The sequence below is a fragment of the Sparassis crispa genome (genome assembly GCF_003851025.1).
Source record: "Sparassis crispa DNA, contig_000003F, whole genome shotgun sequence".
Lineage (NCBI taxonomy): Eukaryota > Fungi > Basidiomycota > Agaricomycetes > Polyporales > Sparassidaceae > Sparassis > Sparassis crispa.
In genome coordinates, this window is record NW_020939750.1 from 3212993 (window position 1) to 3228053 (window position 15061).

The 15061-nt window shown below is 54.3% G+C and overlaps 5 protein-coding genes across 5 annotated transcripts; 2 read left to right on the forward strand and 3 right to left on the reverse strand.

Moving 5' to 3' along the window:
* Nucleotides 1–103: 103 nt before the first annotated feature.
* SCP_0411680 (hypothetical protein) lies at nucleotides 104–457 on the forward strand (the record flags this gene model as incomplete). Its single annotated transcript, XM_027757895.1, has 1 exon — nucleotides 104–457. One exon carries the CDS (start codon nucleotides 104–106, stop codon nucleotides 455–457), a length of 354 nt encoding a protein of 117 aa, XP_027613696.1.
* Nucleotides 458–1259: 802 nt separating this feature from the next.
* On the reverse strand, nucleotides 1260–5127 carry SCP_0411690 (hypothetical protein; the record flags this gene model as incomplete). The annotated part of the gene is made up of 5 exons (XM_027757896.1): nucleotides 1260–1679; nucleotides 3326–3424; nucleotides 3501–4001; nucleotides 4051–4134; nucleotides 4333–5127. The coding sequence occupies 5 exons, from the start codon at nucleotides 5125–5127 to the stop codon at nucleotides 1260–1262; spliced, it is 1899 nt and encodes a 632-aa protein (XP_027613697.1).
* A 771-nt stretch (nucleotides 5128–5898) lies between these two features.
* On the reverse strand, nucleotides 5899–6327 carry SCP_0411700 (Protein SnodProt1; the record flags this gene model as incomplete). Its single annotated transcript, XM_027757897.1, has 1 exon — nucleotides 5899–6327. One exon carries the CDS (start codon nucleotides 6325–6327, stop codon nucleotides 5899–5901), a length of 429 nt encoding a protein of 142 aa, XP_027613698.1.
* A 1050-nt stretch (nucleotides 6328–7377) lies between these two features.
* On the forward strand, nucleotides 7378–9436 carry SCP_0411710 (Polyadenylation factor subunit 2; the record flags this gene model as incomplete). Its single annotated transcript, XM_027757898.1, has 7 exons — nucleotides 7378–7620; nucleotides 7677–7745; nucleotides 7807–7911; nucleotides 7967–8312; nucleotides 8368–8488; nucleotides 8542–8693; nucleotides 8745–9436. The coding sequence occupies 7 exons, from the start codon at nucleotides 7378–7380 to the stop codon at nucleotides 9434–9436; spliced, it is 1728 nt and encodes a 575-aa protein (XP_027613699.1).
* A 511-nt stretch (nucleotides 9437–9947) lies between these two features.
* On the reverse strand, nucleotides 9948–15011 carry SCP_0411720 (hypothetical protein; the record flags this gene model as incomplete). The annotated part of the gene is made up of 9 exons (XM_027757899.1): nucleotides 9948–10200; nucleotides 10255–12221; nucleotides 12272–12353; nucleotides 12413–12519; nucleotides 12583–12717; nucleotides 14046–14303; nucleotides 14366–14728; nucleotides 14781–14832; nucleotides 14905–15011. The coding sequence occupies 9 exons, from the start codon at nucleotides 15009–15011 to the stop codon at nucleotides 9948–9950; spliced, it is 3324 nt and encodes a 1107-aa protein (XP_027613700.1).
* Between the last annotated feature and the right edge of the window lie 50 nt (nucleotides 15012–15061).

Consider the following 15061-nt stretch of genomic DNA (forward strand, 5'->3'; position numbering starts at 1 on the left):
AACTCGGACATTGTCGGGTCGGTGTTTTCTCGGATCATCTGTCTGCCACATATACCACTCTCACTGCTGCGGTTCAAATCATCTCTTTGCCCCTTCCACCACTATGAAAACCTTCGCCATTGCCCTTCTTATTACTGCAGGGGCGCTCTTCCCTGCCATTCTCCTTCTTTCTTTTTATTATGCCATCACCCGTATCTGGCCAGCACCACCCCCGCTCGACATCGAATTGGAACGCATTACCATTCCGGCATCCAATCAACCGACTCATCACATGCTTGTTCACCCGGCTATGCCACCTCGTGCTCACATTCGGCGACACTCACTGCACTTCACCACTCAGCAGTTCGATGAGTTGGACGACCTTGCATCTATGATGCTGCGTGAGAGCGAGATGGAAGCCGAACATCCATTCAAGTCTAAATCGTGCGACGAGGAACATTGGGATGTAGTGGAATGAGTGGGTTCAGGGGGAGGTATGTGGAGCTCTTGCATTCTGTTGAAGAGGGAAGACTTGTTGGATTAAGGGGGAGTGTTAGATTAGATAATCCATCAGTCTCTTAAGTGTCTAGACTCAAAGCAATGCAAGATGCTGTACACCTAGATACCTATTGATCAGGCTGTGCTATGCACTGCTATGTAGAAGCTATGCATAGCTATGCCTGCCTATGTTCATAGCCACAATCCTGTGTTACTCACAGGTTTGTATAGCCACACTCTAGGTAGATATAAACCCCCTAGAGTCCACTCTGAGTCCTCAGTGACTCACTTCTGGACTCTAGGTGAGTAGAGTACTTTGTCCTCAATATTACTCAGTGACTCACTTCTGGACTCTAGCTGTATTGCCCAGCTCTTCTGTCCTGTTATTTGAGTCCCCTACAAGGTCTGCATATTGCGACTTTATTACCATCCGCTCATGAGCTCGACGGAAGAGCACCAGAAGACCAAGTGCTGGATACAAGAATATCTAGACGAGCAAGTCCGCCGGAACCAAGGGAGGAACTGACTGATCGGCAAGGCGTTCATTATCCATTATCACGACAAGAGTCCCCGAAGGCACCACAACTTCAAAGTTCAAAGTCCAACGATGCAAACGCCCTACGGCCACTCGACAGCCACTTGTAAGCTATAGCTATGATATAGCTATGATGCGGGCTAAAGTCTGATCCCTGAAAAGCCCATTGTCTCACTGGCTAGACCGACAGTCAGAGTTCGGCCTTACAGCAACGGAAGGTAAAAACGCACAGCGGGCCCTTCCTGCTTTACAGCCCGCATTGAGACGCATCCACCTGCACCGCGGTCGCGTTCACCCGGCCCAAGAACACAGCCTGGTTATTCGTCAACGCGTTCATTGCCTCCTCCGAGAGGTTGAAGCCCTCGGTGGCGACATCGATCGCGAGGACGGTGATGGTCGTCGTGCTGTACGTCAGCTCGTAGCACGTCCCGCACGCGGCCGAGTTCCACCCAGTGATGGTGTACGCGCCTCCGATGTATGGGAAGTCAGGAAGGGAGCCGAAAGTGGTGTAGCCCTTGGTCTCGAGCCCATTCGCGCCGTCCGAGCATGCGACGTAGCTGAGCAACTCCGAAGCGTTGTCATAGGTCGTATCGTACGAGACGGACACCGTCTGCGCGAGGACAGCGGGAGTAAAGACGATGGAGAGAGCGGCAACGATGGCAGAGAACTTCATAATGGTAGACGTTTATCACGGGAGAAAGAGGCTGGTGCAGTACTGAACAGCTGGAGAGGAGCTGATGGGGTGGAGAGCCTCTCTTCGGGAATTTATATCTCTGCAGCACGAGAGTCTTGGCGAGTCCGCGAACGCGGAATCACAGGAGCAAGAGAATACGGCATACTATCCTAGGCACAGTTCTGCAAAGTGCGCATCAATATGCAAAATGCGAATATCTCGTCCAATTCTCAAAAATATTTTAATGGGTTTGGTTAGTAGTTGTATGGACACTATCTAAACATGTTTCAACCCTGTGTATGATAATTTGTTGATGTGGAAACAAATGGGAGAGCGATTGCATGGTTTTGCACCCCAATGTAAGTGCCGGAAATACAGCTGATGTGGAGATCCTTCTTGCAGTACTCATCCTAAAATTTTGCCACCCATAATATAAGCCTTTTTAACATGGAGCTACCTTCAGAGTGACCCCGATTGACGCCATGCGAAGTTGTTCTTGCTCTATGCTATGTTGCGAGAAAGACGCGTTACATCCATCCGCCACAGCGTGATGAAATTCAGACTCCGTCGCCCAAAGCGGCTTTGCAGAACTGTGCACACCGCTTGCGTTGACCGAGCCATCAAATTTGCCGGGCATGCCGAAGGGCGCTCACCGTGACAGGCTTGTGACGATTTTGCATTACCCTGCGCACTTGCACTCTCGTCACCGGAAGGTCTCCGAGAACATAAGTTCTGGGAATTTTAACATGCTACTTTGATAACCTTGTAGAGGGGACATTATTGTACATAGACTGCAAGTTTCAAGGGATTTCATGAAGTTGTCAGGGAGCTATGAGCAGCACACTGAAAGAGTTTGCAGAACTGTGCCTAGGATAGTACGCGTACAATCACCGCGTGCGATGCAGCTCGGCTGCACTTCACACGCAGTAAAACCGGTAGAAATCGTCCCGTCAGGTAAACGAGGGTCGAAAATCGTCTCACCACGGACAGAGAAGCCGAGCCAGCGTGGTGAATGTGAGATTTGGCGCTATACCCGTCCCGCCAAGAGCTTCGATTCCCAAGACAGGGTAGCTCCGGTGCTGAATTCCAAAATGCAGAGAGACATGATATTTCCAGTTGGCAATCCTCGGGATGGTGGGCATGGCAGGCCCATGTGTGTGCTAGAGGCCATCGCGGGGTTCATGGCCGCGTACAAGAGCGGGTAGTGAGCACATGGTAGCAGCAGACGGGCGGGACTAATGATGATGATACTTTGACATGGTCGGCCATGATGTAGACCATCAGGTGATGATTCGTCGAAGCCTGAACTCGAAGCCTCGAAGACGCAGAGCGGCCAGCTGAGATAAGTAAACTCCCAACTGATTTACAGACAGTACCCGCCAAGTTCGATACGAGTTCAAGACGCTTTTACCGCTGCAGGACATACTTATTCAAGATTGTTTAAAAGACTCCCTAGTAATTACGCGACGCGAAAAAAAGGCAAGAAAAATACAACACCTTCGTGGCTGAGATTCAAAGGTAGTTACATAATATGGCATCTATCCCCAGAAAGGAAGTCTGACTACTATATATGTAAGGGAAGAAAGAAAGTCAACGAAAACGCCGCGGAAAATGGTGCGAATGATTCAAAGGTGATGTACCACATATAACTCTTCAAAAAACGCACCGAGCATAACGAAGCCCCCTAGCAAAGTCTTCCGCGGCTGAGAGGGAGCGTCAGAATAATTATCATCGAACGACTACATTCACATAAAAGTGAATGAGACTTACTCAAAATTCAGACGTTCCCGGAAGCCCACACCGAGACTGGCTAACTTGTAAAGCAGTAGCAGTCACCGTCCCAGCAGCCACAGCCTCTCCATCCGTCAACGTATCCATGCCCTCCTCCGAAATGTTGAATCCTCCAGAAGCATAGTTGACTACGAGGACCGTGACCGTCCCACCCTCATAGGTCAGGTTCCAGCACGTCCAACAATTAGGCGAATCAAATCCCTGCGCAAGGGCAGATCCTCCGAGGAACGGGAAATTGGGGAGTTGGCCGATGGTGATGAGGTCGCCGGAGTGCAAGCCGCTCGCGTTCCAGCAGGATAAACTGGCAACGGGATCGGACGCGTCGTCGTAGGTTGTGTCGTAAGACACGGACACGGAGGTCTGAGAGAGGACGGCTGGTGCAGAGAGCAAGGAGACGGCTGCGACGGAGTAAACCTTCATGCCAGTAGACGGAAGTGGTCCGGAGTAGACTGAGATGAGTGCGGGCGATTGTTCGAGATTGACACAGATTATGTTCTTATACCATACATGAATGAACGACGCGGACTTCCCAAGCTATGCTGTTAAGACCGAGAGCACGAACCTGAGAACGCACAGCGGGCTTGATCTCCCGCTTCGTGGCTGCGTAGCCGCCGTCCATTATTTCCTGCGCTTTACAAAGTGGACCAAGTTTCATCTCCTGATTCAGTGATTGAGAAGATGGTAAACGGTATCACGATACCATACACGGTCAGCGGAAAATACAACAAAGTAGACAATTTACTTCTCAGGAATACCGACTTTGACCTCAAGGCGAGCTAATCTTCCCTGGCCAGAACGCCTGCCCACCCTTGTTCTCCTCATACCAAGGCGTGTCATGGGCCAAAATGACCCTTACCCGCCGATTCTCCTGCAGTTCCTTGATCCGTCCAAAATGCACCTTCGCCTGCTGCACGTCCACATGCGCACAACCCCACCTGTCTGTGCGCGCAATTTGCGCCTCTCCGTGAATCAGCCGCCAGTCGTGGGCGCTGTCGCCGGCAAGGTAAACCCAACCTCCGTCAGGCGACGTGCGCACCAGCGCGTTGAGGTGCCCCGGGAGATGTCCAGGCGCGTCAACGAGATACAAGCTCCCATCGCCGTAGAAATCGAGTGCGCGGGGAAAAGGACCGATCGGCTTCCACGCGTCGTCGATCTCGAGGAACTCTGTCCGATCCGGCGGGAGGAGGTCGGATGCGGACACAGAATTGGGGTCTGCGGGATATCCAGGCTCGAAGAGAGAGCGCGAGGCGCCGCCGACGATAAATTTGGCGCCGGTGAAGGGCGTGGTGTCGCCGTAGTGATCTAGGTGGATGTGGGAGATGCAGACCGTTTGGATCTGCGCAGGATCCGCCCCACCCGCTCGCAGCGACTCCGCGACATCTTGAGGCACATTAATGTGGAACGGCATCGTGCGAATGCGATGAACAATGGCTGGGGGAAGCCGTTCCCAGTCACGGCGCACGCCGAGGTCAAAGAGGAGAGTCGCACCGGTGACAGAGTGCGTGAAGAGGAAGGAGAGTGCTGGAAGAACAGAGGTGTCCTCCGCAGACGCTGTGTCGAGAATCCATGGAAGCGGTATTTCGACATGGCCCGCCTCTAGAGCGGAGACGTCGCACCACGCCTGATTGCGAGAAGGAGGAGGAAGACTCATCGGCCGCTCTCGAGTTTCTGAGTCACTGTAAGTCTGTTGCTTGAAGCCAATAATTCAGCGCATTGGCAGAACAACGCTCATATATGTTGAAACCTACAAAGCAAAGGACTTTATATGTTTTCTATGGATGTGATCATGATCATCGATCAGGAGAGTTATGCCACTCCGAGATACTTACTACTGTCTTACCCGGGTCCCCGATTCTATCGCCGTCAGCTTAGTTAAAAGGTGATGTCAAAGTACGAGGTTTGAGATCTGAGATCTGAGAAGTGATGCTGAAGTTTGGCTTGAAGCGTGAAGCTGAAGCTTGAGCTGGAAGATTGAAGCGGAGTGTCTGTTAGTATACGTCAGAGACTCTAGTTCGTTCTCCAGCGCCGAGAAGTCGAAAAACGTACCTAACATTTATCAACTTCTTAAGGCCCCAGTTAGTCCTGACGACTTGCACATCGGGGCGACTGAGCGCGTTGAAATAGACCATAGCATAGTCAAGCTCAATTGCAAGTATGGCTTTACGACCATTGTTATACAACAAACGCCAACGTCCAACGTCCGGTCATCATATGTGCAACTGTACAATGGGTTACAGAAAGTGCAGTTGTGTGGAAAGTCCATCCAATCCAATATCCAATCCTAAAATTACTGCAGGAGTCCGACAACTTCATCGATTGCAACCGCGCGCACCGACTCGCGCACTGGCCAGAAAACCCATTAAAACGGTTCAAAACCAAAAAAAAGGACCGCAACACTCACTCAAAGTCGTTTGAGCAATACTCAGAGCCCACACTGGGACGCATCGACCTGCACTGCGGTGGCAGTTACCCTCCCGAGGAACTCCGCCTGCCCGTTCGTCAGCGCATTCATCGCCTCCTCCGAGAGGTTGAACCCTTCGGACGCGGTATCGACCGCAAGGACCGTGATGGTCGTTCCGTCGTACGTTATCTCCCAGCACGTCCCACACCCAGTCGAGTCCCAGCCCGTCACGGCAAAGGACCCTCCGACGTAGGGGAAATCGGGGAGCTCGCCAAGGTAATTGTAACCGAGGTGCTCCAAGCCGTTCGGGCCATTGGAGCACGCTAGGTCGTTAAGAGACTCTGCGGAGTTGTCGTAGGTGTTATCATATGAGACAGACACGCTCGTCTGTGCGAGGGCGATGGGAACGAAGAGCAGTGAAAGGCTGGCGAGAGCGGCGGTGAACTTCATGACGATCGTAATGGCGGATACGAAATATCAGAGCTGTGGAGAGGTATGAAGAGACGATTCGGGAAATCCGATGAGAGGGTGTCCTGTCCTGCTTGGAGCCTTTATACCTTCCGACGAGAGTGGTCATCGCAGGTTCCAGAGCCAAGCCAGACATAACAGTCATAACGCACGATGGGCACTGAGGTCCGTGTCCGATGCAACTCGGCCGTAAGAAGGGTCCACTACAAAGACAGGACAACCCGACATCAACCCACCGCGAATAGAGATTTCGCTCCGCGGAATCAAAGTCTTGCCTGCCGCAAGCACCGCATGCCGTGCTGAAGCGTCCAGAGCGCAGTATGTCGCGGTCGATGACCGCCGCGAAGCTCTCGGCGGCACGTATGCGAGACATCCCTGTAGCACGAGACATGGCCGTGGTCGAGGCATGTGCGATGACCCATTGAAGAGCGCGGCCACAGAACACCGTCCTGCGGGCCCGCCGTTGACCGGACGCTACAAGCAGGCGTGACGCACATTCCCTGTTGAATGATATAGCCGTCAGCTGCTGATCCCTCTACCATAGAATGATGGGCTGAGACATTCGGATCTCAGACATCTGACTCGAGAAACTAACGTGGGCCAGCAGAGAAAGACGGAATAAGTGGCATGTCAGACAGGTGTTTCCTCCATGGCCAGCAAGATAGGTCAAGCTCAAGTGTCATAGCTAACTAGTTACAGATGAGTACCTGAAAGACAGCGCCACAACGTGAACTCAGAGGAGCGGATATGGAAAGTCTTTTCAAATTAGGCAAGTGAGTACAATCCTCTCGACCTTGCAATTGAGGAAAACGCTAGGTAACTAAGCATATCTAGCTACATGTCGACTTATATATACTCGACCTTGCATACACGCACACAGATATTGGCCTGACTGATGACTTGAAAGGTAGACGCCCTCAATTGCGCACTGTGACCGTGACGATCATGCATCATGATATTTGAGTGGCTTACGTAATTCTTGCTGAAAATCAGGTTCTCCCTTCGCACATTCCTTTCTGTCCTGAAGCAATAATGTCAAGCAGCTCGTTACCTGTGTTATTACCTCAAAATGTTCTTCCATCGTTAGATCGGCCACAGTTTGAGTGGAAACCCAAGCGAGATGTTTCTGCCATCAACCTTCCGCCGCCAGAAGATTCGCGGACGCAGGACCAAGAGATGGCCATGGCACGGCAAATGATGGACGGCAAGACAGTGAAGAAAGTTCGTCCAAGGAGGACTGTTGACTATGGCGGTCCAATGGGCAGATGGGCTTTGGTACGTGAAAATCATCTCTGAGGCCTAGAACATCCTGACACTCATGTCGTGTTTAGTTACGAAAGCTACGGCCAAGTTCTACATATGTACCATATTTGCGACCTGCGCCGCCATATATCATTGATGTGCGAATACAATACTTCGTGAATGAATTGCGTGAATTGACTGAACGCACACTGGACTCAGCTGCTACCCCCGAAGGCCTACCCAGACAACGCGTCAACTTCGCTATGCACAAAATTTGTACACACGTCAACTAACAAGATCAGATGTCCTGTAAACTGTGTCACAGTCAGTGGCTTGTCTCCTCCATGTTCACCTCGGTCTTGAGTTACGGGTTTCACAGTGGACACCAGAAGGCAGACGTGTTCTGACAGGTTCGACGAGCGGCGAATTCACCCTTTGGAACGGGCTTACATTCAACTTCGAAACGATCCTACAGGCACATGATACGGCTGTGCGCACAATGCAATTCACACATTCCGGCGCGTATCTCGCGTCCGCAGACCAGACTGGAATCATCAAATACTTCCAGCCAAACATGAACAATTTGACCGCATGGACGGGTCATCGAGAAGCTATTCGTGGACTGAGCTTTAGTCCAGACGATGGGCGATTTGCAACCGCTAGTGACGATTCCACTGTCAGAATCTGGTCGTTTGAGGAAAGCCGTGAAGAGCAGGTTTTGACAGGTCAATTCAGCTTTATACCTTTACGAATCCCCCTTTGATGGACTGAACCTTGCAGGTCATGGATGGGATGTAAAGTGTGTTGAGTGGCATGCTACCAAGGGCCTCCTTGTCTCCGGAAGTAAAGACAACATGATTAAATTTTGGGATCCTCGGACAGGAACAGTGCTCTCTACCCTGTAAGAGCGCATCCTGCCCGTTTATTACCCCTTGAATTCACGAATTTGTACAGACACTACCACAAAAACACCGTTCAGGCCCTATCGTGGTCACCAAACGGAAACCTCGTCGCCAGTGCGTCACGGGATCAGACCGTGCGCGTATTCGACATCCGCGCGATGAAAGAATACTGTGTCCTGAAGGGACACAAAAAAGAAGTGTGCTGTGAGTGACAATTTGTGCGAACTGCGACGCACCATTAACACGTCCACATAGCCGTCACATGGCACCCCGTCCATCCACTGCTCGTCTCCGGCGGCTCAGAAGGCGCGATCCTGCACTGGGACCTCTCCTCCGTCTCGGAACCGCCCCAAGCGCAGATGCTCGCCCCGCAGCCCGGCCCCCGCGCGACGCTCTCGCAGGCACACGACTCGAACGTGTGGGCGCTGACGTTCCATCCGCTGGGGCACGTCCTCGTGAGCGCGTCGAACGACCACACGACGCGGTTTTGGTGCCGCGAACGCCCGGGCGACGCGACGTCCGTGTTCTCCGGCGGGGGCGAGAAGCCGCCAGACGTCACGGATACCGCGGGGCAGGACGAGGACGAAGAGCCGATGGTGCCCGGCTTCGCGTTTGGCGCAGACGCGGGGCCCGGCTGGTGGGGGAAGGAGGAGAACGCTGATGGCGCCGGGGGTACATTTGAAGGCGGCACCTCCCAGAGGGGGCATGGGAATGCGAATGAGGACGATTTCATCCCGGGCTTTAGTGCCGTGGAGCACGGAAGCTCGAGTGTTGTGGTGGGACGCCAGAGTGGGCCGCTACCGTCGCAGGAGGACGTGTATGGGGCGGGAGATGGAGACGAGCCGTCGTGGAATAGAGGAGGATGGGGAGGTGGGGGAGGTGGAGGAGGAGGAGGAGGGGGAGGGCGAAGCAGTCGATGGGGTCCTCCACGACGCGGGCGACATTGACGAGTTGATCGCACGTACGCTCATTCCTGTATCGACGCGCAGACGGGTGTCCTTCGCATTCATTCAGATTGTTTGCATTCTCAATTCATGAACTACAGCTAAACGATGCACGTCGTGACAAATCAAATCAAAATAATTGAACCAGACAAAGGTATAACTCAGTAAACCAAGCAGCAGAAGACAATGTCTACAGAACGCGACGGGCCTGTGCCCTGAAGCGCTGCAGTCCGTGTAGTAGAATACCAATATGTAGAATGTAGTGAATATGGAGGCTCGTATGCACGTGGTAGGGAAATGTCCACCGGTCGTTAAGGAAAACCTTGTAAGGAACCCTCTTTTGTGTAATGGTACAGTAGCATCGCGGTCATTATCATGCGGAACGTAGGGCATCGGGCCCTTGTAGACTGATGAATATGGAACTTTGTGTTTCTGATGACAAGGTGTCGGGACGGGGTCGCATGGGGGATACGCACTCGATGGTGCTGCATGTAGTATGAAGACGGATGGCGCTTTAATGCGCGAAAGGGACGGGTGTAGGGCACTCGGACTCGACTTTGCTCCGTGCAGTAGGTGTCGCAGTGCCGCTCATGGAGACGACGTCGTCGAAGCTCGATGAGCGGGTGGGGGTCTGCCCGGGCGAGAGGTAATATCCGAGCACGGGGGATGATGACAGGAACTCTTCTACGCTCGACGCGGAGTGCGAACGCTGTATTTCATCGGGCTGTACATCTAGAAGCGAATCTGATCCTGTGTAGAAGCAGAACCTGACGAGCATGAATCAGCCACCACTCATCTTACACACACCCGACATGACTCACTTATTTAAGAAGACGTTGTAGTCGGTAACATCAGAGGGGCTGGGGGAACTTCGACTACCAGGTCCAGTGAAATTGAACATAACAGGGTCAATAGGAGATCCAGACGGCGATGAGGAGCGCGAGGACTCGGATGTTGATGTGACTGACGGTGTCGACTCCTCGCTTCCTCCACGCTCGATGTGCCAGGAAGGACTGAGCATCTCCCCACGCGGACCGGGCGGCGTAGGCAGGTGGTATGAGTCGAGGGAGTTGTAACGCAGAGACGACTCGATAAACGGTGCTCCAGGAGGTGTCTTCTTGATGGCTGGGCTCTGCGGGGAACCTAGATCGAAACAGCCACGCTGGTGATTCCGGCCCCGGCGTCGACTCAGTGCCGGAAGTGGAGTGTCCTCGAGAGTGTCATCTAGGTCAGAGCCAGAGTAGAACGTTGAAGGGCGGATATCGTCCCCGTCGAAGACATGAGGGGACCCGCGAGACACCACTGCATCCTCTGCGAAAGATGTCTTGGTAGCGGGGCTGGAAAATGGCCGCTGCGGCACTTGCGGTGATACGTTCGGGTAGGTGCTGACGCGCGAATGCGACACGGGCAGGCTGCTCTTCCACGGCGTCTTCAAAGACGCTGAGAAGTCGTATCTTGCTGAGAGCGGGGTTTTGGACCGAAGGTCGAAATCATCGCGGGTCTTGTCCGATTGCTTGTTTATGTATCCGCCTACCGTCGACCGACCGACCGCGACTTTCTCCAGCCTGCTTTTCAGGTCGGCTATACCAGCATCAGCCTTCTCGACGGTTGGAAGTGGCTGCGGCCTCGCCCTAGAGAACTTGACCTGATAGTTGTTCCCGCCATTGTTATCCCACATCTCCTGCCCGACGACCCTGTATCGCAGGGCGAGGAACAGTGTCTTCTCCTCAATACGCGCGAGCATGTCGTTCAGTCGGATCGTGAAGGTGAACCGGTCGAACTCGCCGCCTTCCAGAGACTCGAAATACTTGGCGGTCACCTCGCTCGTCGTTTGCCACCAGTCGAATGTGAACCGGACCGCGACCCACTTCTCGAACGCGATATTGCGCACCCGCACCCGCCCATGCGCAGCCGTGCCGTCCTGCGAGAGGGTGAGCTCCTCCAACACGACGTCTCCATCCTTGCGCACGCGCACAGGCATGTTCACGACTCGCATAGACAGTCTCCCCCTCGTCTGCAACTCGTCGGGTCCGTAGATGAACGCGGGGAAGTCGCTCTCTGTCCCGCTCGTGTCCTCGGTCGGGCTCCCGTCGCGCGAAACTGCGAGCGGCTTCTGCTCCGCGAGAAACAGCTTCACGTGCTCCAGCTTCGCGTCGAAGTGCACCGACTTGATGTGCGTCGGTGTGTTCGGCTCGCTCTTGCTTCCCGCAGGAGCCGCACCTGTCACCACCGACAGATCCCCGCGCACCACCTCCCGCCGCCCCTTCAGCGACGACTTCAGCGGCTCCCCCGTCTTCTTCCGCACCAGCTGCGCCGACACCGTCCGCGGCAACGACACCGCCCGGCTCGTCGACGCCCGCGGCGTCGACTCCCCCTCGTCCTCCTCCGTCCGCGGCCACGGCACCCGCTCCTCGCTCTGTGCCTTGAACACCGACGGCGTCGGCGTCGACTCCTCCGGCGGGCGCAGCGTCGCGTGCCTCGCCTGATGCCGACGCGCGCGGGGCACCACGAACTGCACCGGAGAGTCCGACGAGGAGGAAGAGCCAGAGGCGGACCCGACTGGGGTCCCCTCGGCGCTCGATCGCGGCGGGGTCGGTGGCTGCACCACCAGCGGGGGTGGCGAAACGAACATGTTCTGCAGCGTCGCGACCGCGTCCGCTGACGCGCGCGAGCTCGACCGACGGGGTATGCGCGGCAGAGCCAGACCCGCGCTGTTCGAGTGCCGCGAGAAGGAGCGCTCCATCGTCATCGAGTATACGGTGGTGCTCATAGGTGTGATGGGTCGTCTCTGCAAACCCGAGTGAGCACGGCGACGCGTACAGGACACGGACTACTCACGGTCGTAGCTCCAGCAAATGAAAGGTTGAAGGATGGGAATAAATATAAGTCAAGTATGGCACAAAACGGGCTGGGGTGCGGCCTGCGTCGTCTCTGTCAGCACGATCGATGCGGCTGACAATACGCGTCGGCGTTGCTCACTGGACAATGGGCCAGAAGACGAAAGTGAGAGATGGTATCGCGTGGCAGAGATTGCTGCTGGTGCGGCAGAAGGAGCAGATATGAACGCCAAGAGTAAAGATATGAACCTGGTTGGAATTCGAAAGAGTCAGCTGCAGTCAATTTCGTACGAGTTGGACTCGAAGACGGACCGTAAATACAGAGACTGCCAGCGAAGAGACTCGACTGCTGGCCCGTCGAGAGGAAGGGCGCTGAGCGAGGTGGAAGCGGAAGATGGAAAATAAAAAGGAGAGAGCGAATTTCTCGGCGCCCACGTGCGCTTCAGTCTGGCCCGACGATTAGGGGTCCCTCGGCGTCAAAACTCTCTTTGCTGCACTCCAGTCAGAATACAGCTGACCAGCTTTCCGGATCACAGGTGATGCTTCATTTTACAGAACATGCAAGCAGTGGTCCGCGCGCAAATGGACGGCACAATTTACATTCCAACTTTCTCGAAGAAAAATGGTCAGATCTTGTTAGATTTTGTTATCAAGCTTCAAATTCAAACCAAGCTTACAAAACAAACTATGGCCAGCCAGGAACCACTAGATCTCGAGTCTCGCCAGCCCTCGAACGCCATCCATCATCACAATGTTAGTCCATCCAATCGCATAACTTTGGAACCATCAGCATTGTCGTAAACCAACTGCAGCGGGAGCAAGAGACAAACTTCGACCAGGTCTTTCGGTGAGGTAGATGGCCAACTGCGGAACATCCAACGCTATCGTGAAATTCAGCTTACCGTCACGAGTTTTTGCTGCTGCTCGTTCACTTGTGGGCCCTACGTCGTGATCAGCTTCACTAGCAAGTCCGACATACTCGGACGCGCCATCTCGCGGGATAATCATTGCACAGGCAACTCTCGCGGCACCTGCGATGACTATTAATTCCTGCCAAATTGTGGTGCCGCAGCAGATCCAGAAGAGGTGATGTCATACTTTTGTCATTTGCCACGGAAAACGGTGCAACGTACGATATATCGTAGGGCAAATGCGGGAGGAAGTCAACCGCCCGGTGTACAGGCGCGAAGTGTTGTATTACTGTACCACCAGCGCTCGGACCATGTCGACACCCTGCTGGGGGTCGAGACACGCTGAAGCCTCGACGCATGCCCCGAACAGATAGACAAATAACCTTCGTGACCTGGCCCAACGCTTTGCGAACGTGTCTGCGCTGTCTCGCCATTCCCATTTCCTGTCGTATCTTGCTAATGGACATTATCTGGACTGCCTCGCCGTCGATCCTTATCGCGATGATGTACTGAATCATCTTGCGGCTGTGGGACCATTCCCGGGCGATCAATTGCCTCGAGCGGTCAAGGTTAGTCGACAGTTGTGTGGTTTGGGCTGGAGCAATGAGCAGCAGATCTCAAATATTTGATCTTCACATGTGTTGTGCTCGTCCAGTCTTGATGATCATCGTGCACGCTTATTCACCCTGACTTCTCGTGCAGATCCTTACGGAGCGCTCAGACAGCCTTCACAGTCATCTCATGTTAACTCTCATCGCCCTTTTGTTCCGATTCACAGTCTCACAGACTTGAAATTATCTCACTACTGTCCGTACGTTTCCCATAAACTTGAACCTGGTATATTCCGCTTCCCCTCGTGCGCACATATTCGACCTCTTCGGCCGTTTTCGCCACATCCAGGACCAACTGGGGAGTTCTCTCCGTCTGATTCACCGTAGGCAGCTCGAGCTTCTCCAGATCCCAAACTGCCTGGGACTCGGCGTTCCTAACAGGGTGCGATCCGATCACAGAAGTGAGCTTTGTCTTCAGCTCCGCGAATTGATCTCCCGTGGTGAGTACCTTCACGGACGCTACCCCACGCACGCCGTTCGCGTGTTCCGTGTTCGGTGGGTCAAGCGGAATCTGCCGCCACATATGTCACTCAGATCCACGACATCTTCGAACGCAAATCGATCTGCACTCACCCTCCATTCGCGCGGAGTGACATCCCCGCAAAAGAACGGTAACGCGCCCCGCAGCACCTTCCCCTCTCCATCCGCCTCTGGTGCGCTGATCACCCACTCCAGCACCCGTCCGTTTGGTTTTGCGCGCCCGCCGCGCGTCTCCTTTGAATACCGCACGCCGCTCCCGTCAGCTTCTGCCCGCGCATTGATCACGTCCGCGACCGACGCAGTACCGCTGCCCAGGAACGCGTAGTCGATCCACCCTGGCTGCTTCGTTGCCCACGAGTGCGTGTCGCGCGCGTGCCGTTCGGGCGTACCCGCGGGGTAGTGCTCTGGCGTGTGCGTGAAGCTGAGCAGCTCGAAGTACACCCCGTCTGCGAGAGCCTGCGGCTCGTTCAGGATCTGCTGGAACACTGGAACTGTGTCCGAGACCTACCACGAGCACGTTCTGCGTCAGCCCGTCTGCGTGCGTCCCACCTGGGAGGACACTGTTGGAGGTTACAAATCATGTCAAGGCCAATGTCAGCGGGACCACCTGTTTTGCAGGAGATAGTGCGTACGTGAAGCCTTTCGCGCGGAACTGCGCGGCCTTCTCACTGAGTGTACCCGGCGGTGTAAGGTGGATAATGTGGTCGAGCGTGCGAGTGGACAGCGTCGAGGAAGACATGATAGTGGGAAGGTTACCAGTACAATCGATGTCGTCGAGATACAGTCAGA